Below are 24,568 nucleotides of genomic sequence, written 5' to 3'. Positions count from 1 at the left end.
CCCGGTGTTATGAAACTCATCAGCGATACGTACAGATTGAGTTTTGTGTTTATCTTGTAATTATTTTTCCATTTTATTGCTTGTTTTTATATTGGCATTGGGTTACACTATTTGTATTGCTCACCCCAAAAGCCTCCTTGCAACGTAGCAGCGCTCACTGGTCTTTTGTGGAAAAAGTTGCTCCCGGAAGCGCTGCCTTTTTATATCTACAGCATAAACTTTCCGTCCCGCTGTCAAGATCTGGACCATGTTGTATTTAAATCTATTATCCCGACTGAAGGACTCCCAAAAGGAAACAACAAAACAATAGAACTCAGCAGCTGGAGCTGTTATGTCAAATGTGTGACTGTTGTTTTGTGGTAGTATGCGCTGTGTGTTGCTGAAAATGCCAGTAGTATTGTAGTATCAAGCTAGTCAGAATTGAATATGGTTTGCTACTTCCGGTTGTAACTATCAAACGCGACGCCCCAAACGAAGCTCACCGACAACGATCCTATGTGCTATTACTTACAAGATTATTGAACGCTGCGTACACCATGACTAGTTCCATATTTAAGCTGCCCTTCACGTTGCGCTTTTTGTTTTGTCAACGCCCCGCTACTCGTATTTTTCACGGTTTTTATTTCGAAATTTATGTCTGAAGACTTCCTGTATCGCCCTCACGAGCGTCAGCTGACTTGACCCAGCTCGCGAGAGCCCGTGGTCGCACCGCAGAGAAGTGAAGTTGAGCATCCTGCAGGTAATGTAGGCTCGTACCTGGTGTCAGTGAGTTATTGTAAATATGTAAATATATTTTGTCGCTTTGTTTAATTCTACGATTTTTCAATGGCGGGGCAGGACGGGTGTTTTTATTCAGCATGTTTTCTTGTGGCTAAATGTCCGGAATGGTAAGATAAAGGCAGCTAACGTCAAGACGCACAGCGTAACTAGAGCTAATAACGAGTGATTTCCAGTTTGAATATATATTGAACTATATACATCTATATATTTTAGCATGTTGGGGTGTAGAGACACCTCAATGGGTCCCGGGCTTGCCCGTTCCCCAAAACTGGCTTCATTCATTGTCTGTGAGAGGGAGGAGGAGGTGAAAAGCTGCAGCAAGTCAGCCAGAATAGGACACAACGAGACCGGAAGTGTAGGAATGTTATTTTCAAAATAAAATATCCCAAATTTGCCTCGTGTAGTAGAACACGTACAGCAAGCAGTTGGTAGTTTAGAAGGGCATTGCGTGATGTTAAACTAGTCGTGTTTCAGTGTACGTGGTACCGTTTTGATGAAGCATGAGTAGAATTGCTCATTTTTGGTGTGCCATGCGGTTTGACTTCAGTTGGAGGCGATGTGATTCTCGGTAGCTTGACGCTGGTTGTAGTGCCACAACTGCATGGTTCTGCTCTGAGGCAGACTACTACGTAGGTAAAAAAAAAAAAAAGCAACCGATGACCAATATTGTCTTTTACTGCCACTGCTGTTGCATTGTACCACAATGAGTGCAGGGATGTTGTGTCTCGAATAAATGCCTTGATCAAACGTTACAGCGTTGTAATGAGAGAGAAACACGTTTAACGCGGTCTGCATCATATTTGGTCAAAGCCTTTGTTTATTTTGATCGGACAGAACGTTCTTTTGCACCGGGCTTCGTCACTCTGTTTGTGGCGGACCGACCTCCATTCAAAAAAATCTGGCAACTGATATATTTTATTAATTCGTCTGTAAGTGCGCATGCCCGTGTGGAGTGCAGGCTGTTATACGCGATTGGCGTTTTCAGCAAATGTTTGGCCCAACAACTGGAACTCCTTTTTATTTCGTTTCATTTTTCAGTATTTTGACTTACTCAAAAGCCCCTACTGTAAACAAGGACTTTCGTTTCGAACCAAAGGTTCACATTCACGCCGAATGAACAAACAGAACCAAAGCATTTATAAAAAGGTATAATTCACGTTTTTTTAATACGACCAATCCTCTTCACACGCGTGTTTAAATTGAAGTTGGTGATTTATTCAACGGAATCCGGCGTCGCCGTTTCCCCACATGCAACAGAAAACGAAACCAATCGGCCCCTGCGTTGACTGCATAATGACTTCCTGCTGCTCACAAATTTCTGCATAACCTGCTTCCAAGGAATCCAGCATGACGTCATGCACAGCCGTTCGGGGCGGATTTTTTTTTATTTTTTTATTTTTATTTTTATTTTTTGGCCGCAGCATCAAATCGCCGATAATATTACATAATCACAACAGCGCTTAAATTGGTTTTGCTGATTCGGATGTCAGCGGATAAGCTTCAGCATCCCGCGTTACTGTGGATTTCGGTGAACCCTTCTGATTTTAGCAGTTCCATACCCTGCAGTCGAAACAAACAATGTGCTTTTTTAAAGATCGATGCGAAAATTAAGCGGTGCACTGAAACGACTGTGCAGCCCTGAAACACTCCTGGTGGAAAAGGTGCCTGCTGGATGAGAGGCTATCTGAGGACAGCGGTGGCTTGCCTCACACACACTCTGTACAATACTCTGTACTACTACTACTGCTGCTACTTTCATTTCCCCCGTGTAAGTGTGATTAGTTTATCACAATCCCTGTCCGGTATGTGACCGATAAGATGATGTCCACTGGTGTAAGGGGGCGGGAGCATCATTGGTCTGCAAATGACGATTGATAATCTCTCCCAACCTATATTACTGTACAGTCTCATCCTTTAACCCCCCCTCCCCCCTCCCGAGGCTTCCTCTCCGGCTGTTATGTCGTCTCACTTTGAACCAAAAGGGGTCCGACTCCTGACATTCTTTCGTCGAAACTGCACCCCACACACACACACACACACACACCCCACACCCCATCACCCCCCCGTGTGGAAAAAAGCCAGTTGCCGTGACTGTGGTTGTTTTATTTTCTTCACCTCAGGGGGGGGGGGTTCCGCTGCTCCCGGCATCAATCACCTGACCAGGTGATGGACAGGAGCCGGCGACTGATTGGGGAGACTGGATGGGGACGACATTGACCCCCCTCCCCCCGACCCCCGTGCATCCATTGGGAAGGGCGTTACTTACCTATTTACTGGGCACATGTACATATTGCACTGGTTTCACAGGGTGTGAAGACTTGACCTTTTGACACGGTTGCGTAACTTCTGACTCCAGAAGGAGCTTTTTGAGTCAGACAAAACCACCCCGATGATGTCACTTAGGAGGGAAGGACAAAGAAGGCCTTGAGTTGCAAAAGCGAGAACGGTAGAAGCCAATGTTTTTTTCTGGTGATTTTCTTTTTTGGGGGGGGTTGGGGGGGGGACTCCCCTCCCTGGAGATGTGCTCAAGCGCCGCACAACTGTTTTATATCGTCTCCTTGTATAAAGTAGCGAGGCGGAGGTTGCTGTCCGTATCAATCGCCTCTTCAGACGTACAATCTGCACCTTGCTGAAACATAAAGGCAGCAGTCTTCTAGGTGGGGGGGGGGGGGGGGGGGTAGAAGCACATATTTACCCAGCTGAGGTGGTCCTTCATAACCGTGACAGTCTGGGCCATTTTAGGACAAAGTGAACGCTGGGATGAACCTGTCTGTTCATCACGGTGATACTCGGGCCGAAAGTCACGTGTGCGTGTCACATGTTTCGAAATTCCAACGACGTTGGAAATTGAGGGAACGCCTCCAACAACTTTTGGTAAAAACACTCACAGCCCTCAGACAATGTTGCCTGAATAGAAGAGACTAAAATAACAATCAAGTTTATTTAGTTACCAGGACAATTTTACAGAGTGAAGTCTTATTTCACATTTAACGCGATGGCCCCGACTTCTGTAGGTTTTTAACACTCTGAGCCTGCAGTTAACAAGTCGCCCAGAAGGATTTCGTTGTCCCTCAATACTGGAACAGTTAAAACATATATATACATATGTATATGTATATATATGAAAATCACAGGGTTTCTCGCTTTTTAAGAAGGACGTCACATTAATTCTGACCATCCACCAGGAAGTAGGAAAACAACCTCCAGTGGTTACTGTACACGCTGAACCTGCACTACTCTCATTGGAACAAATCCTCCTCCCGGGGCAATACATCAACAAACTCCAGCCGCCACAACCCCCCCCTCCCTCCCTGACCCCCCCCCCCCCCTCACCCGAAACCTGCAAAACACATTCTTTCTTAACTGTAAGCGGCTACAACAAGCAATAAATCACTGTGTACTCGCGCAGATCCTCGAGTGTCACGTGACCAGGCAGTCCCTCGCCTCCATGAGGGTGACAACATTTCCAGCTAGTGGGGACCCAAGGGTGGCCCCAGTCATCGATCATTAGGAGTGTCCCCCCCCCCCCGACACACACACACACACACACTCACAGCGGCAGAGACACAAGCTTTACCGTCAGAACAGATTTCCTCCCGGCCGGCGATCCGGCCGAGGACCACGGGAGCGGAAATTGAAAGGATACGCTCGCTTGTGTGTGTCTGTGTGTGTGCACGTGTGTTATGTTGCCTTTGCACGTTGCATTTGCATTCCATGTGGTCGCGCACGGGGGGGAAACGTGTTGGCGGAAAATCTAGCACGTGTCCTTTGTGGACACCGTACGCCCGGGGTGTTAAGTGTCATGTTTACATGCAGTGTGTGTGTGTGAGTGTGTGTGTGTGTGTGAGTGTGTGTGTGTGTGTGTGCGTGGAGGTGCATTGGAATCGGAGCATGTGTGCGCTCGCAGCTGCGAGCCGTCGAGCCCCTTGGCCCCGAGCCGCGAGCCCCTCTGCTGGAAGGGGTCGGGTTCCGCCAGGGACCCCGGAGACGAGCGTATGGGCCCAGCCCGCGAGGTGGAAAGGCCTCTGGCTTCTGAGCCCCCCCCGCCCCCTCCAACTAACCCCTCCCACACCCGCCGAGGAGAGCAGCCTGTCGGGCAGAAGGCCTGTCAGCTGCAGTTCTCATTCACAAATCACTCACACACACTCACAAGCCACGAGAGAAGTATCCACATTCTGACCTCTCCTCCGTCCTCCTCTCCTCTGCTCACCCCCTGTTGTTGTTGTTGTTGCTGCTGCTGCTGCTGTTGTTGTTGTCGTCATTGTTGATCACGGTGTAACTATATGTGGCTCTGCACCGCGGGCCCTTTTGTTACGCAACGGCAGCTGCGTGCATCCTTCTGGCCTGTTGTCCCTTTTCCTCCACTGATGTAAAGCTACAGGTTGAACCTCTGTGGCATCGCTTTGCATCGCACACGGCGAAGAAATGTACAGATCTACAGTCGCTTCTCTCTGTGTGTGTGTGTGTGTGTGTGTGTGTGTGTGTGTGTGTGTGTTGGATGGAGCTTCTTGGACACGTAGCCTCTTTGGCACACTGACTCGTGCCTGTCTGTTGATTCACTGTTGGTGAAATAAGACCATATGGCTGCTCTCTCCCTGCATTACATCACCTTGATTTCCAGGCAGATCGGTTCTATTTAACAGCTGAATGGGACGGGGTGGGGAGTGGGGGGGGGGTGCTTATTGCATTTGGATGGCTTTGTAGCGGAGCTGCGTTTTCTACAGACATTAGGTTTTAGATTTTCCTGTTGTTGTGCAGTCCAGCCAGATGTCCTGTTACTGTAGATCCACCGGAGTTATGTAACATCAGTGACTGTGGATGCTTCGCCTGCTCCCTGATTTCCAACAACTCGTAAAGTAAGCGATCCAATCAGTAACCGAACTGAGAAAATGAAAAAAGCAAATGTATTAAACTGATTAAGTGGTTACACACCCTTCACAGTCCAAGTGTCCCTCAGGTTACATTTATAATATCCTAGTAAATAAAAGCTGTTGTTGTGATGTCCCACAGCCCCCGGAGATGTAATCAAACCGCTGGTTTTATTCGACCAACTCCTCCAAAACTGAACCATTTAACTGAAATATGACAAAGTAAAGCAGCACAGGCACATTTTAATAGCTAACAAGAGCTAATAAAGGTTTGGCAATTTTCTTTGAGAAATGACAAAAGCATTTTTGTTTTCTGTAACGGACTCTTTTGTTAATCCACTAATTGTTGGAGCTCCGTCCCGGGATGTTTTGACCGTTCTTCTTGTTTTCCCATTTAAAGGCGCTGGCTGCTCATTGGTCGGCAGGTGAGGCCTTTTGGCAGAATGCCTTTGTCACCGCCTTTTGAAACCACCGAGGCTCGGGGTGGGTGGGGGGGCAGCCAAACTTAGATGTGGGGACAAGTTTAGCACGTGGCTGGTCACGCGTCCTATATTTAGCGTTTCCTCTAAACATTTTTAACTGGTTTTCTCCAGCTTTGCACAATGTCTGCCGCTCTTTGTGCCTTGTGTCCTTGTGCAGCTCCAAATACACGCCTTCCGCACCTTTCACTAAATGAACCTGTTGTCGGCGAGTCTCTGTCTATCAATAGGAGACTCTTACTTATTTATAGAATCATTACCCTTGGTTTACCTCCAGAGTGTACGTGGGGTTCAGTGAAGTTCAAAGAGCTTAAAAGGGGCGCATCGAGAAGGCTGTGGCTTTGAAAGGACCACAGTGGTTATTGTAAACGGTCGGTCACACGTCGCATGTCTTTTAAATTATAAGTATAAGCTTTTGTCGACCCGAGGAACCGCGGAAAACGCCAACAAGTGTCTGAAGTGGCCTGCAGCGGCGCGTAAGCAGGTTTCTCTGGCTCAAAAGTAGAGCTTTTAGGGGTGGGCCACCCGTGCAGACCGGTCCAAAAGTGGGATTCCTTCGTGGTTTGTTGGTCCGTGCTGCACATCAGCTGCCTGTACATTTTAATATGGATACCAGAGCACCTATATCAGTGTTATATAGTGTGTCAAAATGCGTGAGATATTACTGACGGAAGGTGAAGGACTAATGTTTGCTAGTTCCTTACTATACAGTTTTTCATTGTTTCACTGCAACTCTCTTGGCCAATTTGTTATTTAAAAGGCTCCAGACGACCACCACCAAAAATAGTAGATGAGATCATTTTTAGCAAGTAAAGCTCGGGCGCATTTAAATGTAAGTTTGTTCAATCACCGTGACAACAGCGGTTTGTTCCCCAAACTGACATCACTGCTAGCAGCCTGCGTGGGAATTACATGAAAGGAATGAGACGTGTCTTATTACGTTCACTGGAACTTGACAGCATCCTTGTCTTCGGCTTGTGTTCACAAGTACAAGTACCTTGTAAATGTGTTTGGAAAGTTCCTGAGGCAATAAGGCATGTAGAATAGGGAGCGCCGTGAAAACGAAGCGGGCCTGGCAGGCGTATTACGGTCACATTTTTTTTACATTATTACACCTTGAGCACACATGCAGGCCTCTTTGGTAGCCAAAGGCAGATCTGTAAACACATGGATTAGGTATGTTATTGGAACATTTGCCTGCAGTTTTTTGCACTTTTGGAGCAAATTTGTGTCCATCAGTGCCGGTTGAGGGTGAGAGAGGAGGGGGGGGGGGGGGGGGGGGCTCTGGAGGGAGGCAAGGGGACCAGTGGTTCTGGGTATTTGTCGGGAGGAATGAGCTGGATTTACACACAAACCCACGCACACACACACACACACACTAAAAAGATACTTCCAGTACCAGGCAAACTCTATACACTCTTCTTCTCTGCTTTCTATACTATTTTTTGCACTGCAGCAGACTCGTTCTCAGACACGCAGTCCCACTTCTTAGTCATGCATTTTGCTTTTGTCACTTTACTGCGTAAAGAAGATCGCCCAACTTGAGCCGAGACTTTCCTCAACTCAATCTTTAGAATCTGCAGTGATACCCCTTTGGAAATAATCAGCTGACCTACTTTAAATCTCCTCTAATCAGGCGAAGGCCCTCAGCTGTGGCCGCAGGCGCTGTGTCTACGGAGTCGCGCGTCCGTCCCCCGTCCACTCTTAATATATATCTCAGGAACGCAGGGAGGGCACGAGCCTCCACCCGCGCCGATTAGAATTGAAGCGGTTGGAGGTCAAAGTGGCCGTGACCTCTTTCCCCCGCCACGCTGTCGAGAACGCGCGATCTCACCAGCAGATTTTCGCCCGAAACGCTAATAATGAACTTTTCCAGACGTATATTTGTAGTGACGACATTTTTGGAAAGATATAGTTGTAGAGGTTGGTTTTTTCTGTCACAAGAAGGAACGATCAGGCATGTCCTTGTATATCCCTGGTCATTGTGTTGGTTGCATGGCCTGCAGATTTTACTGGTTCTGGTTTTGGTTTTGGTTTTGTTGGGTGTAAGGAATCGAGTGAGACTGAGGAGCATGCAGATGTTCCAACTTCAACAGGAAGTTAGTTTTTCTAGTTTGGCTCTGTGATTTGACCCACAGCGGTTGTGGTTGTAATAAACCGCTCACTGGAGGATCTCGGACTACTTCTCCCCCGGCTCTCTCAGGCAAATGTGAACACGTGGATGAGTTACGCATATTTTAAGGTTCGCTGTGACTTACAGATGCGGAGGACATGATTATTCGATTGTGTAATAATCCATAAATCCAAATATAAGTCATGGAAAAAAGCTGCTCTTTATAAACTTCACAGAGCTATTGCGGCATACTTTTACACTTTGTCATGATGGGAGCATTGATCTTGATTAAAGAGAGAACACAGGCTTTCTGTTGGTGTATTTGTCACGTGGAAGACGAGACCCTCCCGTTATTTACACACAAACCAACACGTGACAACCAGCCCTGAGAAGACTATTTTATTTAGCTTCCCTTCGTCCAGCCGGACACCCCCCCCCATGGGCTTTGACTTGAACGCTACGTTCTTCCTTGTCCCGGTAGTGTGTCCTCATGTGCATCACTGTTACAAAGGATGGACTTGATGAGATGGAAGATATGAAAATTAAAAAACAAGGCTTTACTCTAAAGCCTCCTGTTGAGGGGATAAAGTGCTTGAGCTGCTTTAGGACCATCCATAGCTTTTTTTTTTCATTTCAATTTTACAACTGGGGCAAAACCTTTTCAAGTTCTGCAAAGCCCAAGTGTCTGCTCTTTGCCCCTTTCAGGAGGCGGGCCGAGCGCTACATTGTGCAAGCGAAGCGGTGGCCAAACATAAATTAGAGAAGGTCCTCCCGCTACATCTGCATCTTTAAAAATAGTCTCGTTCCTATTTGGCCACGGCTAAATGTTAATGTATTGGATCGCTAGAGGTGCAAGAAGAGGACGGCGCCGCGAGACCTGGTCTTCTGGTTTCCTTCCCTTTCCTCGTGCCACATTCCGCACAGAGAGAAATATTCCCGCGGAGGAAATGTGTCTGGTAGCATGATGTTCGCTCTGCGACAAGGCCGTCGGGCTGCAGAGGGGCGAGCCTTCTGCGCTGAGCGAGCTCAAGGCGTGGGCGGCTCCGTCACCTCCAGAAACAGTCGAGCCAGGGGGATTTATTGTTAGTCTCCATGTCAGGCTCAGGTAATGGCCAAACAAACCCAAACTGAACAGGAAATTATCTTAAATGACTGTTCATTCTCAAAAAAAGCAAAGATATTGTAAATAGTCTCAAATTTAACAGGGAATTTCAGTATTCTGTTGCTTGGCAGTTTTAACAAAACATTTTTACTGTGTATTTATTGGTTTTTGTTTTGCCATATCAGGAAACCTGCATTGGCGTTGACAATGCAGCACTTTTTTGGTAAAAAAAACCACATGCATGACGTTCCACAAAAGTAGCAAAAGAACATGCGAGTAAACGTGCTTTTCCATCCATGAAAATCTTGGGAGTTGTTCCATTGACATAAACTAACCCTCTAGTCCCATTAAATCATTGCAGAGGCCACAGCTCAGACTGGGAGTGAATGAGCTCCCTGTGTTGTGCATCCAACCTCCCTTGCATGGCATGCCCCCCCCCCCACCTATAGACTGGGGGAGCACACACACACTCACACTCAGGACCGAATGGCTGTGCACGCTCTGACTCCCCCTCAGGCTGCTGGTGAAGCCGCGCTTTCTGACTCGGGCGGCGTTGCCAGTGCTCAGCTGACGCTGTGGCGGAGACACGAGAGCAGAGGAGGAGCCTCTGTTGCTCAGGTGAGCTGGTTCCCGCTGAGGTGGAGATCTGGGCTGACGTTGGAAAATCAACACGCCTTTTTTCCATCGTGTTTCAACACAAAATTGTCAGAGAGATTCCTTAGATACCATGATTTGAGTCACCTCATTGCCATAGTTGGTACTTCAGAAATGTCTATAGCCAATCCAATTTAGATATATTTTCAGTATTTTCCGTTGAAATAGTTTCATATTGAAATAACTTTTTGAAATAGTTTATTTGGTTGAATTGTTTGGAATATTATAGCTCAGTTTTTCACTGTGTTTTTTTTGTCATTCCCATGCATGCATTTTCCTCTCTGGTTCTTCTGGAAAGAATGGAGAAGTATTAGTGTACTACGGATTTAAGGCTCCCTAAGCATTGATTTCTCTCTCAGAAAAGCCGTAGCTTCGAGGAGAGAAGCTCCTCCGCCTGCTCTCGCTCTCTGTAGTCGAGGTGAGGATACTGGAAGATAAATTTAGCCCTACAGCTCTCCCTCCATCTGCTACCACATGGTTTAGGGCCGTTGCCATGGGAACCACCGCTGGGTGCCCATTAGTGCGAGAGGAGGGAAATTGACAAGTTTTTTAAAAAGCCATTTACACAATATTCTCTTTGTGTGTCGCGTGTGAACGGATGCAACACATTTCATTTTAGTTCACGTGGGGTGATGTGTTCAAGTAACTGCAGACTTGTAGGCGTGACTGCGTGCCCACACCGCAAATATCAGATAATTTATTTTGGTTCCTATTTGCACTAAATGCAATATATATTTATATTGCACACATTGCTCACCCCTCAATGCCTTGTGAGAACAACTTTTTTTCACCCTGTTGTTGATAGTGTTCATGCAGGACGTTGTCAGGAGAAGCCCAGGTGTGATTATTAACATTGATGACGGCCGCAGTGCAATGAAGGTGTGGTGGTGGTGCCATGAATCCAATGTAGTCCACAATGACTCACCTGTGTGGCTTGTAGGGACGCCATAACAGGAACAAAGCCATGGATCCAAGGCCATTTGTCAGCATGTACTCTACCCATTTAGTAAAATATTGCGAGACTCTCGATGGACAGTTAGAAGAAGTATAAAAGTATTCTTAGTAACATGCCAAAAACCTTGCCGGCATTACCCACAATGCAACTTTGCAACTCTAGATTGCTAGATGTCGCTTTCACTATGACTTCTTCAGTCAGACTCCTCCAAGTCCAGTTCCGTCACCTGTCCGACACACATTTAGTATAAATAATATCACTGGAGGAGACAGTAAGATGGATAAAAGGGATGTTGGTTAAAAATTCATCCAACCCTGGCAATGTACGCCCTTCAAATCAAAACCGAAAGACGGTCATTCACATGTTATCAGTAACTTGGATGTAATCCAGCAGCTCTGCCGTCTTCTAGCAGAAACGTGGGCGTAGAAACCAGCTGGTCAGCGCGTGGGATGGCTTGTTTACTGTTTCAGCATGCTGGCACAAAGTCACGTCGGGAGTTCTCTCTCTCCCAGTATGTCCACGGACTCAGTTACCGGGCCAACTCCTCGCCTTCCCTTCGGCTCGGCCCGTTCGAGTTTTTCAAGACATGAGAGATCCATGCACGGTTGGGTAAGGGAGCAGAGGTCCGTGTCCTGCGATGTGGCAGCAGTGCACTGGAGCACTGTCCGAGGAGCGTCGTTTCGAATGAATAAAATGACGCGTGGGTTTGATGTCGCACACGCAGCGTTCAGTCAAGCACGCAGAGACATTGAGCCACGGCCCCTTGGTTCGTCCCAGTGGGATTAATTATGCAAAACAAAATGTCTCGCAGGACAATTCCATTAAAGACGAGAAAGGTGGTTTTTATAATATGGACATTATAATATGAGTAACTCCTTCTAGCGGGAGGATTTGTTTTTCAATTCAATTTGTTTGGTTTGAAAGATTCAGAGAAAAAAACAATGTTGCCAAAGACTCCAAATGATAATACTATTGTTTATTGTTTATTTATTTATTTTTCTTGCGGATTTGGGTCTTTGTAAGAGTGGACAGGATCCGTCAGAAAAATATTGCGGTACATGGTTATAAAATATGTAACGCATGGTTGATTTAAAAATCGGAGAAGATTATGACAAGTTGAGATTACGCTGTATTGAAATGTTGCAGCCAGTGGACATAAAGCCGCTCTCTCCTGCAGCAGAATCATCATTTTCATCTGCTGCATTCCGATATATATTTAGACAAAAATATTGCATAAACCATTCTTATTTAACTGTATTCAGCAGTTCAGTGAGAGCTGGATGTTATGACACAGAGTGATTATACAACACATAAAATATAAATATCTATATTTAGCAAAGGGGGGGAGGGGGGGGGGGGTAGAAGGCTGTCTGTGTTTTGACGTTGCACTCCATACTGTTTTATATAACATGTTGTCTGTCTTCACAGATCTTCACGCTGAGAATAGTGAAGACTCATGAATTGAATCGGGTTTACCGAGCGTCTGACTGGCCGAGTGCTCCGCGATGGGACGCTTCAAGTTCGCCTGGCAGAGGACTTCCTCCACCGTGCCGGACGTATCACGGCTGCATTCTTTGATGTTGAACATTTGACGGCGTCATTCTGCCGTAAAGTTGGAAGCAAAAACAAGCGGAAAGTTATGAAGTCATCCGAAGTGGATATCGATTCATAGAATAGACTCGCATTCACCCCGATCTCCAGTTAATGACTCGGCGTGAGCTCCGTAGCCGGACACGGGTGGACGCATCCCACGTGTCTGCCTGAGGCTGTCCTCCCATTTTATGGAGGCCTCGCATAGTCACCTGACGACTGGGGAGGAGGCCGGAGGTCAAGAGCGCTGTCAACCAGAGTCTCCTCACAGAGGGCCGCGGCCAAAGTCGCCCCCCCGGCCCCGGCGGCAACAGCTGGCGGGCTCCCCAAAACCCCGTGGCACACTGCAGCAGCCCAAACCGCCCCGAAGGCAGCACCCTGAACGGAAGCGTCTCAGGCAACAGCGGCAGAGCACTGACTCGGACGCAGCGCTCGAACACAACCATGAGGGGGCGAAAGCGAGCGCAGCTTCCAGTCCGTCAACAGGCTCGCCTTCCTCTGCGGGAGGCCCCGCCCGGAACAGACCGGAAACCCAGGATGGCGACCCAAAGCCGAAACGCGAGCGCAAGCCTCAGAGGCCCGGCAAATACGTCTGCACTTACTGCGGCCGCGCGTGTGCCAAGCCGAGTGTCCTACAGAAGCACATTCGATCGCATACGGGGGAAAGACCTTACCCCTGCCCCCCATGTGGCTTCTCTTTTAAGACCAAAAGTAACCTGTACAAACACCGCAAATCGCACACGCACAGGGTGAAGGCAGGTCTGGCGCCCGGGGAGCCGAGGACTTTGGAAGAGCAAGTCACCGAGTCGGAAGATGAAACCAAACAGCTGGTATCGGCCTCTTCCCTCGCGGGGAGGCAAAGCGGCGCAGCCTCAACCGAGAGTCACGAAGCCGCCGGGATCAAAGATTGCGCCGCAGGAAATGAAGACTCTCGCGCGGTGAAAAAGAGACTGGCGCTGCGTCTGAGTCGAGGACGACACGGTTCTGACGAGAAGACCTCATCGCTCATTTTAGGGAGCAAAGGCAGCACAGAATCAGGCTACTTCTCTCGCTCTGAGAGCACCGAGCAGTCACAGGACAGCCCGCCGAACACAAGTGCCAAAAGCTATGCAGAAATCATCCTCGGCAAGTACGGCCGTCTCGGACACCTGCAGAGAATGTCCCGGGAACATAACCAGCAGCCCTCTAGTCAGGAGGACAAAAACTTGGCCTTCACAGTCCCGAAGAAGCAGGTCATTGATCACATCACCAAACTCATCACCATCAACGAGGCAGTGGTGGACACCAGTAAAATTGACAGTGTAAAGCCGAGGAGATTCTCTCTCTCCAGGAAGAATAGTTCAGAGTCCCAGAAGGGGTCATCCGTGAAAGACGCATTACTTCACAGCCCAAAAGCTGGAGACCTGAGCTATAAAAGCAGTGGCTCCATCACCATGGGAGTTCCATGTGAAAAATTTCAGCATCCACCCTCAAGTGCGGAGCAGCCTGCTGGCCAGACATCCAACGCCCCTTTGGTTAGAAGTCACTCCATGCCGTCCGCGGCAAGTTCCTTCGACGCCTCCGGCGGTGGCCTCGGTAAGTTCCGCTTAACTCAGTCCTTCGAGGAACACCAGCCGTCTGAAACGCAGGCGTCCCGCCGTTACCGGATGCTCAGGCGCCAGCCAGCCATCGAGATCCCGCTTGGCGCCGAACTTTCAAGAGATGCAGAACAGGAGGGTCCTGGCTTACTTCACCCCGACAGCACTACCGCCGTGCCTGACTGCAAGCAAAGCCAACCGCGGCCATATGAGTGCGAGGCCTGTGGCACTGGATGCAACAATTGGGAAGGCTATAAGAGACACAAGAAAAGCCCATGCTTAGCGCATCGTCCCAAAAACGACGTGGTCATTAGTCAAACGGGGTGCTCGCAACCAACCAACCACGCAGTCAGAGCGGGAGCTTCAGCGATGCGCAAGAGAAGGAAAGAAGAGAGTTTAGAATTGGATGATCCCTCTTCTCCTTCATTGCCTTCTACTGCCCTGTTGTCGGGACAGTGCAAAGACGAAAGCAATGTGTCTTACGAGGGGTCCAGGAGACCTGCGCTTCAAACCTGTTCGGTGATCCAACACACTCGTTCCTTTGAGAAGCAGGAATCTCTTTGCCCCGATGGTCCCGGCGCGGAGGCACTTCAGGAAGATTATCAGAAACAACCCCAACAATCGGCAAAAACAACGAGTGGAAAGCTGGTCGTCCAACGCGGTGTGCGGGTCCCCGAAATACTGGTCACAGAGGATTCCAACATGAGCGCATCAACCTCGACGGAGCCAACATCCACAGTGAAACACCCAGAGAAACCGGAGGAATTCCAGTGGCCGCAGAGAAGCACCTCCCTGTCCCAGCTCCCTATCGAAAAGCTTCCTCCAAAGAAGAAGCGCCTACGTCTAGCCGAGGTCGTCCAGTCCTCCGGGGAATCCAGTTTTGACTCTTCTTCCCTGCCCCACAGCCCCAGCCAGGACAGCAGTGCGTCTTACGCGTCCAGTCGTTCCGCGTCCTTTGAAGAGTCGAACAGACCGGACGCGGAGGCGACGGGGCCGACCCCGCTGAGGAGGTCGAGGGCTCCTCACATGCTGACGGTGCCCGGGGCGCCCCAGCAAAGAGAAATGCGGCGCTCCGCGTCGGAGCAGGCGCCCCACGACCCTCAACTGAGTGTCCTCGCGGCTGAGGCCCGCAGTAAGTCCTTTGACTACAGCTGTCTGTCCCCCGAGCGCTCGGCGGTGGGATGGAGGGAAAGGAGAAAGTGTCTCCTTGTGAGGCACACTGCCATCAGAGATCCGGATGAGGAGGAGGAAGAGGAGAAGCGGTGCACCATACCGAGCCAAAGTCCCGAACGTGTGAGCTCCACCACATCTGCTAAGGTCAGCCCAACGTCCGCGTACTGCAGCAGGTGCCCCACCACCCCTTCATCAGGTGACGCAGTCTTGCGTAAGCCCGGGAGAGAACAAGGCGAAGAGACCTTCTCTCGGTGGAAACTCAGTCAAAGCATTCAGTTGACGGGCAGCGCGGAACGCGTCGCACGTGTAGACCCCGCAAATGAGGCCTCACACATCGACGCCGAGCAGCCGCCTCTCCAGGCGCCGCGACACTATCCTGCGCACGGGCCGTCGGGGGCAGCCAGGGCTCACTATCTACCCATGGCTACAGGGCTGAAGCTGGAGATTCCCTTACCGCGCGACGATCCTTCTGAGGTCCGGGTGAATCCCTCCCACATCCGGCTCTCGGCCTCCCCTCACATCACTTCCAGTCTGCAGCTCCTGAGGCCCGTCCCATCTCCAGCGGTGGCGGTGCGTCTCCAGGCGGACACCCTCAACCTTGCGCGTGCCATTTACACGTCGTTTTCTCAGTCCACCTCCCCGAGGCCCCGGGAGGCGGTTGATGCTGTTTCACAAAACGCGGGCCACCCGACAGCTGGAAAGCAACATAGGAACACCAGCGCAGACCCGCAACTGTGGTCTGACGATGGCGAGAGGACATCAGGCTCAGGGGGCAACAAGCGCATGCTTTCCCCTTCAAACAGTATGGAGCTCCCCGCCGAGTCACAGCAGCAGCAGAAACGAGTAAAGGAGGAAGCGGAGGGGGAGGCTGGACACGTCGACGGGGCTCCCGCGGACGCTCGCGATCAGGTACTCGAAAGGGAAAATCAGACACGTCTACCCAGTGTTTGTTCTTCCACTGCACATGTTGGCCCATCATACCCCGGTCTGCTCTCCAGCACCTGTAATAGCTGGTGCTATTTAAACTACATTAAACCGAATCCTTGTACTCTGGATGAACAGAAGCCCTCAGTGTATTCGTCGTGGTCCACCGGCGGCTACGACCCCAACCCACCTGGCCTCTCGAGCCGGACGGCTCTGTCTCTGCTGCAGTGCAAGCAGAGGCTCGGCCCCTCCATCTACACCGTATCCCCCATGTCAGTCAGGAAGTCTGAGTCAATGGAGCAAGAGGACACCAAGAGGCCCTGCTCTACTGAGGTAGTTAATTAAATATTAATAGGAATCTGTGCGATCGATAGCACTGTGTGTAAAAAAAACAAAAAACAGATGAACCACCGCTAGAGAACATCTGGACATGTCACGTTTATTTGTCCCATCAAAAAAAACAGAGGGAGATTTTAGTTAACATGCAATCAAAAATGTATGACACAATTTTTTGTTGTGACTTTTAGAAGGCTTAGAGAGTCTGCGTAGACAGACTCTTGCCCTTTTCCTCAGGTGTATAGAAGGTGCAGCATAGTTTTGGTTTGCATTGCAGGATTATAAAACGGGTACAGAAATCTTAACATGATGACCCAATGGACAAAATATATGTGCTTTTAACGAATGCCATTAAACCCCACCTTCAAATGAGACTTCCCAATTTTTGTCTCCCTGGGCATGCTGGAGCAGAGTTGGTGAATTTGCCCCATGTCTCTTTCGGGTGTAGGTTTACAACAGCCACTCGTACCGCAGAGACCCGGAGGGAGCGACGAAGGCGCAGCCGTCAGCGGGCGGCAACGGCTCAGACAGAGAAGAGGAGAGCGAGGATGAGAGGAAGAACGCGGAGGAGGAAGCGCAGTCGGGCCCCAGAAATAAACAACCCCCTGAAGTCTGGAGCCCTGAGCGAGGGTGAGTACGAAAGAACCACGAGCCGCTGGCTCACCCGTGACACGCCCGGCTGCATTTACGGCGTTAAATCCCCTCTATCGCGTCATACATTGTGTGTGTGTTGGCTGTCCACACCAGCAGAGATCCGTCTGTTGAGGGGCTGAAGCCAGGGATCTTACCTAGTTCCTACAACAATTCACCATTCACATGCAGCAGCAGCAGCAGCACGTTTCATCCTTTAACACAGATGGAACTGGTAGAAAGTGCACATGTCCATACATGGCATCAGTTGTTATACGGAATGTGATTGGATAGAAAATCACACTCCTCTTTTACTCATTTTCTCCTTTCTGCTACTTTGGATTTAATCCAATAAACTGACTATCATAATGCCCCCCCAGCTTCCTCTGCCTCTCATGGACTCTCATTGGACTGAGGTCAGACTGACCTTCAGTGACTCACTGTCGCCTATCGAGGTACAAGGGGGGGGGGCTAGCATGCTCATTTAGTAGATATCTCTGTAACACAATACAATAGTGAATTGTATATTTTAATTTAAATATTTTAACTCAATTTCTGTTCATATCTTACATTTGCCACGTATTAATATGTTTAGCCATAATTATTCATCCTCATCACACAAAGGGTCCAGCTGTCTGAGGAAGTCAGATCAAGTGTAGATGTTTTGAGGCAGACTTACAAAAGTTTGTATAGAATTTCTTCTTTTGAAATTTGCTGTACTACACCAACAGACATACAACCGACAAATCAACCGCTGTTCTATACAATGGGGCTATTTTTCACTTTATTAAATGATACAAAGTTTTAAAAGTAATTCCTGCAAGATAACACAACCAGCGATGACAATAAGCAATCATTTAAGGTGTACATTTATTGTTTAAATTAAAGTCACATGCACTACTCCAAAAAAACTTGCTGCAAGGTTAAGCCAGACACGCTCAGTACCTCTGATACCCATCAGAGATAAACGCTGCAGCGACGCAGGGCGATGTGATGTGCCATCTGTGTCTCCCTTTTCGGTAATGTGTGTGTGTGAACAAATTGTGAGTCATGTAGACGCCCCTCACATCGCGAGTCATCCTCGTGCCCGCCCGCTATCTTCCTCGCTGTCTGTTCCGTCCTTCCGAGGGTCAGAGAGGCCAAAACCCGAGGAGGCGAGCTAGTGAAACGTCGGTGTTTGCTGTCGTTAGAAGAAAAAAAAACGATGAATATACAGGTGAAACTCGAAAAATTTTAATATCGTGCAAAAGTTAATTTATTTCAGTTATTCAACTTAACCGTCTACCAGGACATTTTAGAGCACTTCATGCTTCCTTCAGCAGACAAGCTTTATGGAGATGCTGACTTTATTTTCCAGCAGAACTTGGCCACATTGCCAAAAAATTTCTGAGATTTTGAATTTGGGGTTTTTCATAAGCTTTATGGCATAATCATCCAAAATGATATCAAATAAAGGCTTGAAATATCTTACTTTGCTTGTAATGAGTCTTTATAATACATTAGTTTCACCTTTTAAGTTGAATTACTGAAATAAATGAACTTTTGCACAATATTCAAATTGTTCGAGTTTCACCTGTAGGTGCTTCACGGTTAGTGAAGAGTACAGTACTTGATTAGAGAGGGTTTCTCTTTCTCTCATTTTTGCAGAAGACCGTAGAAGCCGTCGCTTACGACACCCGAGTTCATCCAGCCGCGAAAGGCAGCGTTGCGAAAAGAAAGTTGCTCGTAGGAATGTGTTTTCACCTTCGGTGCCTTTTTCCTGCATGTGTGGAGCAGCAGCTGGTCCGGGCCAGGGTTTCCCTCCCTCTCCGGCCTGTTTTCATTGGCACGGACGAAGCAAACCCCCGAACTCTTGGCCACATCGTAGGCTCCCCCTTGTTTGGACACGGCGGTGGTGTGAGCTGTGATGGGGTTGTACGGCCGTGGGCGGGTGTGTGTGTGTGTGTGTAGGGTGGAGGGGGGGGTTGTCTGGTTTTGGCTCATGAAAGCTTCTCTGTTGAAGCTGAAGTGGGCGCCTCGCCCGAGGGACCCTCGGTGCCCCCCCCACCCTCCCGGGCCCAGCTGCCACAGTGTGAGCTCACTCTGTATAGAAAGCCGGGCCAAACAGACCCAACCGGAGCTGCTCGCAGGTGCTGAAGGACCTGCAGACAGTCTGTCAGCTCCAGTTACACTCACATCGATTGTGACCCCCCCCCCCCCCCCCCCCCCCACCCCTCTCCCCTCATCCTGAAAGGAGCGGCATTAATGAACAAATAGTTAAGGGGGGAAAAAAAAGCTCAGAGGACCGAAACTGAAACCCACTGCTCTCTTGACGCACCCTACAGATCAAATGAGAAGCGAGCCCTCGCGCACTGCGGCAGCGGCAGCGGAGGAGAGAGGTGCCAATGTGTGGACTGCCTATTCGACCTTAAGAGTGCCCCCAGTGTGCTGCAAAAGTGCCCCCGGCGCATCAGAGAATCCCCACCGCGCGGCCGCCAACACCGCCACCTTTTTGCCGAGGCCGAAGGTAGGGAAACGGCTCACTGCGCCTCGGCCCGTTTTTGCGAGCACGGGCCCCCCCTGTGAGTCTGTTGTGTTTTCACAGGGAGCCCCGCTGGACACTCGGGGCCCGAGTCCCGCGGAGGAGGTGCGGGTGAAGGTATGCCACGCCTTTTTTTCAGCTTTAGCAACAAGGATGTGGTTAATATTGAAATACACTTCATTACTGTTGTGCATAGGCGTCCACCGCTTCATGTCGCTTCAGGAACTCCTTTTATTGGCAGCTGCCCACCAAGCACATCCGCCGGTGTGCAACCTGAGCCGCATGCGAGCGTCTCTGGATTGATGAGCAACAAGCGCTCTTACTCCGTTCGTTGACTTGCACACTTTGTCCCTTTTTGTGATTTGAGCTTCGACCCGTTTTTTTTTCTCTCGCGTTTTCCGTAAGCAACGGAAATGTAAACGTTGGTCAGCCGCAGATCAAAATCTTGGGCGTCGAAGTGTGTGTGAAGATATGCGGGTGAGGAAACATGGGCGAGGCTGTTAAAACATCACACCCGGGGAGAAAAATGTGCTGCGCTGGTGCCAAAACCTGCCGCGGCACACTCCATTTGACTTCCTGGACCGGCTTTACACATTTGCGCCGGGTTAGAAAGAAAAATAATGACGACTGATCAATATCAGACGGCTACACTTAATTAATTCAAGTGAAGAATGGAGTTTGTTGTTAGACTTTTAAAAAAAATAGGCTTTTTTTTCTGTCCTAGGAGGCCGTGAAAAACGTCCCGCAGATAAACAAAGAGATCCTCAGTTTTCTGACCTGAGACATGATGAGGACGAGCCTGCGAGGGAGAAAGATGGCCGACCTGATGAAGACAACAGGGTCAAGGTGGCTGGAAGCTCCCCCGCCGCCTCCCCCGAGCGGGGGGGACCTCCCCCGGGAGGAGGCCGCTCCGACCCGCTTCCCCCCGCGAGCTCGGCCGGCGGCAGGAGGGCCGTGTTCGCGCGCAGGCGCTTGGACGCCTCCGCGTCGGCGTCCCCCGGGGGGCCCCGCCCCCCCCGCTCTCAGCCCGCCATGCCACGGAGGGAGCCGTCTCCGCCCCGGGGCCCGTCGCCCGGGTCCCCGGCTCACCTCGCCTCCCCGTCCCCGCCCGGTTGCCACGCCAGACCGGTCTCCCCGGTGAGGGTCCGGTCCTGCGGGTCGTCGCCCTCTGGGCCCGCCGGCGCCTCCGCGCGCCTCCTGGCTCCACCCAAAGCCCGTCTCCACCCGAGAGGCCGGTCGGCTGCTGCGAGACCGGTGAGTCCCTTCAGCTTTTCGCTTTAAAAAAAACACACTAATGTGACATCAATATGCTGTGCGGCATCTTTCCTCATCTTTCCTCATGTCTCCTGACCCCGACCATTGTTTGGGTCTCCATTCGGGATCCGTCGCCATGCTCCGTTTTTTTTGTTTTTTTTGTCTCGTGCGTATAATTAGCGCCGGTCCAAAAAGCCGTGGCTCTTGTTGAAACCGCAGCCGGGACTCACCTGTGACTTCCACCTCTGTTCGTTTTTTTTTTGGCCCCCGGCAGTTTTAAATACATCAGCCCTTTGCTCACAAAGCTAATCTTGTGCGGCTCAGTTGAATCCCAGCGAGTCAACATCTAGAACAAATATAGATAGGCCCGGTACACACGAGGTCATTTTAAAACTCATTGGAAAGGGGAAGAAAAAAAAAAAAAGGCAACTCTCTCTGTTTTGTGTCACTCTAAACCTTAAAATAAAGCAGGAGAGCCCCCAAATAGAACGCGACATGTTTTCCCTGGGCGGCCCGCCGATAAAACGAGAGGCGGGTCGGTCGTTTAAGTACCGAGATTGGAAACCGCGCGAATATCATCGGTTCACCTCAGATTAAATAAATACAAAAAAAAAAAAAAAGCCGCTCCAAACTTGGTGGTTCTGTTATGGTGTGACCTCACCACTTCCTCTTTGCTCCAATATCGGTCGCATGGGAGTAGATACTAAATCACAAAGACGTACCTGTTCACGTCGCACATCCACCTGTAAACTGGGTGTGTTTCGTAAGGGGAGCCATTTATAAGTATCTATATATGTGATGTGTACATATATCGGAATATATGCTAAAAAAAAACACCTGATTTTCTTTATAATCTCTTTTACAAAGGTTTTCTCACGGCACATTTATTTTACTTGTTTTAATATTTTGATATGATTTCTATTATATTAGAATAATAAAAAGCTCTTTAGTATATGGCTATTTAGTAACAATGCATTACAATACAAAATGGTTAGTTTGGGGTAATTTAGACGCAGTGACGCTATTAGATGAGAAGTTTATATTAACTATAAAATGTCCCGCCCCCTGCACATACATGCATCATACATGTTAGGAGTCTAGTCATGAGGCAACATCCCCAAATAGTGAGAATGTAGCAATAGTCTGGCTCTGAAGTGGGGAAAAATGTATGAAGTATCTGGCCCTCTGTAGGTGACGTGATGTGAACCGCACATCTGTGCTCTAATACAATGTCACACTAACAGAGGCAACTCAATCCCAAAAGTTAAACACATATTGATATCATTTATCAATTTATTGCTTAATAATTCATCTGTTTTTTCTTCTCCGTAGTCCGCGGATGAGGAGTCTCCGCCCCAGGCCGCCCCGCCCGCAGCGCGGCCCCGGGGGGGCCACACCCTCCTGAGCCACCTGCCGCTGCACTCCCAGCCGCCCAGCAGGCCGCCGAGCCTCCTCCTTCCCATCGGGGGGATCCACGTGATCCAGCCCAGGTCCACCCTGCCTCTGTACAGCCTGGTGAGCGGCCTCGCCGGGCGACCCCGGCCGCCGGGTGACCCTCCTCCGAAGGGGAGGCTCCCTCCGCCGCCGCCGGGGGTCCCGGAGGTCGTCGCGGAGGTCTGCGGCGAGGAGCCCGCCCGAGGCCACAAAAAGGCTCCCTCCTCCCAGACACAACTCGGATGAGGAGGGAGAGTCTGAAGGGACGGACCCCAAAAAAAACCAGTAACTGGTTTGGAGGCCCGAGGACGAAAGGCGAGAGCACCGCTTCTGAATGACGCTGTCATGTAATTATATGAATAATATATAAGCACTATGTTAGATATGCAGTATGTTTTGTAAATCTTTTTTTACCCTCTTGTTTGATGTCATCGGTGTTAATTTATTTATGTGCTATTATGCAAATTCTGTACTATATGCAAAAGCAGCTGGAATGAAAATAGATAAAGTTTTAATCAGTTTCCCTATTAACCCATTCGACAGCTCTAATATAATATTGCTGTGTTAATGTACTGTATTACCAAAATGGATAGAGAAAGGTACCACAAATATTTATTTACCCCGACCAGTATTTTGAAGTGCAATTTTATGTCGAGATTGTGGGTTTGAAATTCTCATTCTTAACGGCTGTGATTATTATTATTATTATTTGTCCGTATTTTGTTGTTGTTGTTGTTGTCGTCTTGGTTTTTGTTCAAAGAAGCAGGGTTACGATCACCTCCTTTTCTAATGTCTTCAGGAAAAGAGTTTTCAGATGAAGACATTCGCAGTGCACTGACAAATAATTTGATACCCAGAGGAAACCTGTTTTGCGTATATATGGTAGCTGCGGTACAGTTTCTTTCATAAAACAGATACATGTATTTTTGTGTTGTTGCTTTTATAAATGATACAATCACTCTCTGTCCTTTTCATGTTTACCATTAAACTTCTCATTTTTACAGATTTATATTAAAACTGTTTTACACGCGTCCTCTTTGTGCCTCCTCCTTTTCGATCCATCTATCTGTCGTCACTCCTCTTCTCATCAATTGCTGCTTGGAAGTTGACACCCGACCTCAACTTAAAACCTGCTTTTCGGCACAAACTCGATTAAATCCTCTCTCTGTTGTGATTGTTTGTTCGGTGCTGCGTCCTTCTCCTCCACTCTGTGCTGATCCGGGCCGCGAGGGGCAGCTCCTCTTCCGTTTACCCAGAGGTGAAGGTGCCACGCGTGACCACTGGGTGGCAGTAGAGAGCAGCTTAGAGTCCCTGGGTGACGTCACACGTCGAAGGGCTCGCTCGTTGGGACCGATCATCCGGGAGGTGACAGACGTGCACGCAGGAATAAAAAAGTGATGATTTGTATATATTTTAACATGAAAATGAGATAAAGTGTCATATTAAAATTATTTTATGTAATCAACAGGGGAAGTTTAGTGGGGATCTGCTTTTCTTTTATGCAAAATATGGATTTTTTTTACCATTCATACCTTTTAAGAGGGTCTCCTATTGAGCTTTACTCTGAGACAGGGTTCTGCACCTCAGAAGCTCAAACACAAACTTTCTGGTTTCAGTTTTTTACCTGAGGGGTGTTTTCGTACATCGTTCATTGCCTCATTAATAGAATAATTTATGTCGACGAAAGAATTTTAAACCCAGTTTTATCCAATTTGTGTTTCTTGTTTCCACACATGCACACAAATTAAACTTGTTCCTGTTATTTCCACATTAAGACGTAACCTTTCTGAAAACCTTCATGGCAAAAAAAACGGCCTTTTGCGTTCAAACATTAACCCGGCTCTGTGTCGCCTTAAAGTCCCCAGAGATACTTTATTATTCCTTTTTATTGTCGCAATTGTTAATCGATCACTCCTTCTTTTTACGGTTCCCTCTGCTGGACGCCTGTGACTCCGCGGCCATTATCTACAACAACTACCTTTAAATTTATATTGTTTCAGATAATTATTGACAGAACGTGATGAAGCGCTGCAATAAGGTTCACTGGAAGAGGAGATTCAAACAACATAATCATGTAGGGGAAGGGAGGGAAGGGATTTTACCTTCTGAAATTATAAGAAAGAAAAAAAAGTCAATATACCTCATGGGAACCAAACCGGAGACAAACGTGTCTACGTT

The 24,568-nt window shown here is 48.7% G+C and overlaps 1 protein-coding gene across 5 annotated transcripts; it reads left to right on the top strand.

Moving 5' to 3' along the window:
* Positions 1 to 662: 662 nt before the first annotated feature.
* On the top strand, positions 663 to 23,421 carry hivep3a (HIVEP zinc finger 3a). 5 transcript variants are annotated; one of them, XM_062558440.1, is made up of 8 exons: positions 9,721 to 9,960; positions 12,380 to 16,200; positions 16,354 to 16,548; positions 17,000 to 17,181; positions 19,506 to 19,687; positions 19,766 to 19,819; positions 20,427 to 20,956; positions 22,289 to 23,421. In XM_062558440.1, exons 2-8 carry the CDS (start codon positions 12,733 to 12,735, stop codon positions 22,634 to 22,636), a joined length of 4,959 nt encoding a protein of 1,652 aa, XP_062414424.1. In that variant the 5' UTR covers positions 9,721 to 9,960; positions 12,380 to 12,732; the 3' UTR covers positions 22,637 to 23,421. The 5 variants fall into 5 exon arrangements, with proteins under 5 accessions (XP_037330161.2, XP_062414424.1, XP_062414422.1 ...); XM_037474264.2 differs by lacking the exon at positions 9,721 to 9,960 and adding an exon at positions 663 to 739 and having other exon boundaries at positions 12,380 to 16,548; XM_062558438.1 differs by having other exon boundaries at positions 9,722 to 9,960; positions 12,380 to 16,548.
* Positions 23,422 to 24,568: the final 1,147 nt, after the last annotated feature.

The sequence above is a fragment of the Pungitius pungitius genome, chromosome 17 (genome assembly GCF_949316345.1).
Source record: "Pungitius pungitius chromosome 17, fPunPun2.1, whole genome shotgun sequence".
Lineage (NCBI taxonomy): Eukaryota > Metazoa > Chordata > Actinopteri > Perciformes > Gasterosteidae > Pungitius > Pungitius pungitius.
Note: the sequence above shows the minus strand (reverse complement) of the source record. Positions and strands in the feature narration are given on the sequence as shown.

Excerpts from the sequence above, each read along its gene's own strand:
- hivep3a (XM_037474264.2), top strand. The coding sequence starts at position 12,733 with ATGGAGGCCTCGCATAGTCACCTGACGACTGGGGAGGAGGCCGGAGGT. Across the intron at positions 16,549-16,999 it reads AGAGGCCCTGCTCTACTGAG|GTTTACAACAGCCACTCGTA; the intron begins GTAGTTAATTAA and ends TTTCGGGTGTAG. Across the intron at positions 19,820-20,426 it reads CGGAGGAGGTGCGGGTGAAG|GAGGCCGTGAAAAACGTCCC; the intron begins GTATGCCACGCC and ends TTTCTGTCCTAG.